The 2,333-nt window shown below is 51.2% G+C and overlaps 1 protein-coding gene across 1 annotated transcript; it reads right to left on the bottom strand.

The window, feature by feature from the left end:
• Nucleotides 1-519: 519 nt before the first annotated feature.
• LOC131219611 (uncharacterized) lies at nt 520-1,982 on the bottom strand. Its single transcript, XM_058214864.1, has one exon. The coding sequence runs from the start codon at nt 1,881-1,883 to the stop codon at nt 726-728; it is 1,158 nt and encodes a 385-aa protein (XP_058070847.1). The 5' UTR covers nt 1,884-1,982; the 3' UTR covers nt 520-725.
• Nucleotides 1,983-2,333: the final 351 nt, after the last annotated feature.

Here is a 2,333-nt window from a genome sequence, read left to right as displayed (position 1 = left end):
GTCAGAAGAATGCAAGACAGATATCGTATCATACTCTGAAATGAGCCCTCAAAACAGATGTAAGTGGCATACTTCGCCCGAAGCTGCCCCCTCAAATAAACATCATAGCGGGCCCTCAGAAAATTTCAACAGCAATTTTGAGCTCATGCCCTAAAATGAGCTGGGAAATGGACAGCGTAGATCTAAAGCACATATATCATGGACAGGCAGGCCCCAGCCATAGTGCCCAACTGAGCAAGTCGTAGCCTTTCTGAGACAAAACACGGCCAACTGACACCCTTAACTTAATTTGGACTGTCCATTAGGTACACACATTTTTTGGGCTACCTTTAACTGAGAAGTCACATGGCTTGGGTGCTCTAGAATCCCTTTGGGAAGTCGCCCTTCTTTTTTAAGCCATCCATTTCCCAAGCCATGACAGACGTCTCACGATTATCTAACTAAACTGGTCCTTTAAAACTACAAGCAATCTTGGATGTGCCCAGTCCTTTCTGGACTGTGCTTGGAACACTAAAATCATAAGCCAACTCCGTCATCATTGATGTATGTATTTATGCAAGCAGCCACAAACGGATTTACAACCTACAATATTACTAAAAAAATATCTAACTAAATATTTAAAAAAATACTTAAAAAGTTCCAAAAACCAAACGACACAGACACAAGCAAGTATTTGTATTTGAAATTCAAAATAGAAATGTAGAAAGTGGGCCCCGCCGGAGACGTCAGATTCCGGCGCCAGTGGCTGCCATCAAAGCCTTCTTCAGCTCATCATTCACATCCCCCTCGGCCGCGGGGAGGCCGGTAAGTTCTCCCGCCTTGCTGTCGCTCCGGCGATCCCTCTTTCCGGCCACTGACTTCCCGCCCTCCCTCGCCGCTCTGTCGTATTTGCCGGAATCCTGACTTACGGTTACGGGAACTGACCTGCCGGCGCAGATATCCGACCGAAGCTCCTCCACAGCCTTTCTCAGCAACCCGTTCTCCTCCTGCAGCGCCTCGAGCTGGCGCCTGACCGAGAAGCATGCCTCTGCCACGCCAGCGTTTCCGTGCCAGAAGGGATAGCTAGGTGTGCAGCTCTTCCCGCTCTCCTTCTTCTCATCTTTCGCCACGTGTTCGATCGAGATTTTGCTCATCACGAGGAGCGGGATCTTGCGCATCGAGATATCAGCCGTTGGATTGCGTCTGCTGCCCTCGAGAAAGGCGCCCCGGAGCTCGGCCGGGAATCTGACGCCCCACCGGAATTTCAGCAGCGCGTTGCTCCTCAGAGGCAAGGCAGTTCTCGCGCTCACCTCCACGCCGGATAAAAACCCAACGATCCCGCCGGCAGCGGCGCGGACATCCGGCTGGAACCCGTTCTCCTTTCCGGCGACGATCCCGTTTACCGGCCGAAACGCTGCGCCGTTTGCAACGGGCGTTTCTACACCGTCGATCGATCCCTCTCCGTCCGTATCCGGATCTTTCTCGTGGCCGTTGATTTTCCGGCCAAAGAAGGCTGATGGCTCGGTAGGAAACACGATCGCCGATCCGGAGGTTTTCTTGAAAGAGAAATCGCCGATCTGAGGCTTGAACTGGAGGAAGAAGCTGGGGTTTCCTCGCCCGAGGAGATTGAACTCGGCGCTCATGGCCATGGGAGCGGAAATCGGCGATCCAAAGGATCCGATTCCGGTCTTGACGGCGAGGCTGAAGGGATTCCAGGAATCGTTGGGTCGGTAGGAGACTTTGAGAGAAGGGCCGGATTCGAAGAAGGTGCTGAGATTCAAGCAGAGCTCTTTGGAATCACCAGCGGAGATTCCAGAGAGGAAGGGAAGCCCTAGGACGCTGAGAGGGATTTTCGCTCTTACCAGAGGCTTCTGATCTTCCCGGAATTTCAGAGAAGCTTTCATCTTGGCCGAGTTCTGCAATCGCTCCCGGTTAGGGTTTGGGCTTTTTCCCTCTACAGAGAAACCTTAAATCGCCATGCAATTGGGGTTTTCCTCTCTCTCTCTCTCGCGTCAGTGAAGTGAGTTGGAAGTTTATAGTGCGGGGGAAAAGGGACAGAATCGTCTACAGCACACTCAAGATCTGCGGGGCCCACAAGTTGCGTATGAAAAATCAACTCCGTCCATCAGGTTCTATCCTCGTTTCTAGGCCCAATAAAGGCTAGCAAAAATCAGCTAGATTCACGACATAGGTGGGCCACACGAAGAGTGGAAATGGGGATAGGATCCCAACCATAGGTTCGTGAATGGGGTCATCATGCTTTGTTTCTGTCATCAAACCCGTTAATCAGGCGTAATTCACCAGGATAACGTGAAGATACAAAAATCAGCATAATATAAAACTCACACGGGCTA

This window comes from Magnolia sinica, chromosome 1 (assembly GCF_029962835.1).
Source record: "Magnolia sinica isolate HGM2019 chromosome 1, MsV1, whole genome shotgun sequence".
Taxonomy (NCBI): domain Eukaryota; kingdom Viridiplantae; phylum Streptophyta; class Magnoliopsida; order Magnoliales; family Magnoliaceae; genus Magnolia; species Magnolia sinica.
This window is presented reverse-complemented; position numbering and strand designations above follow the sequence as displayed.

Bases quoted from the DNA above. Each gene is read 5' to 3' on its own strand.
- LOC131219611 (XM_058214864.1), bottom strand. From the start codon at position 1,883: ATGAAAGCTTCTCTGAAATTCCGGGAAGATCAGAAGCCTCTGGTAAGA.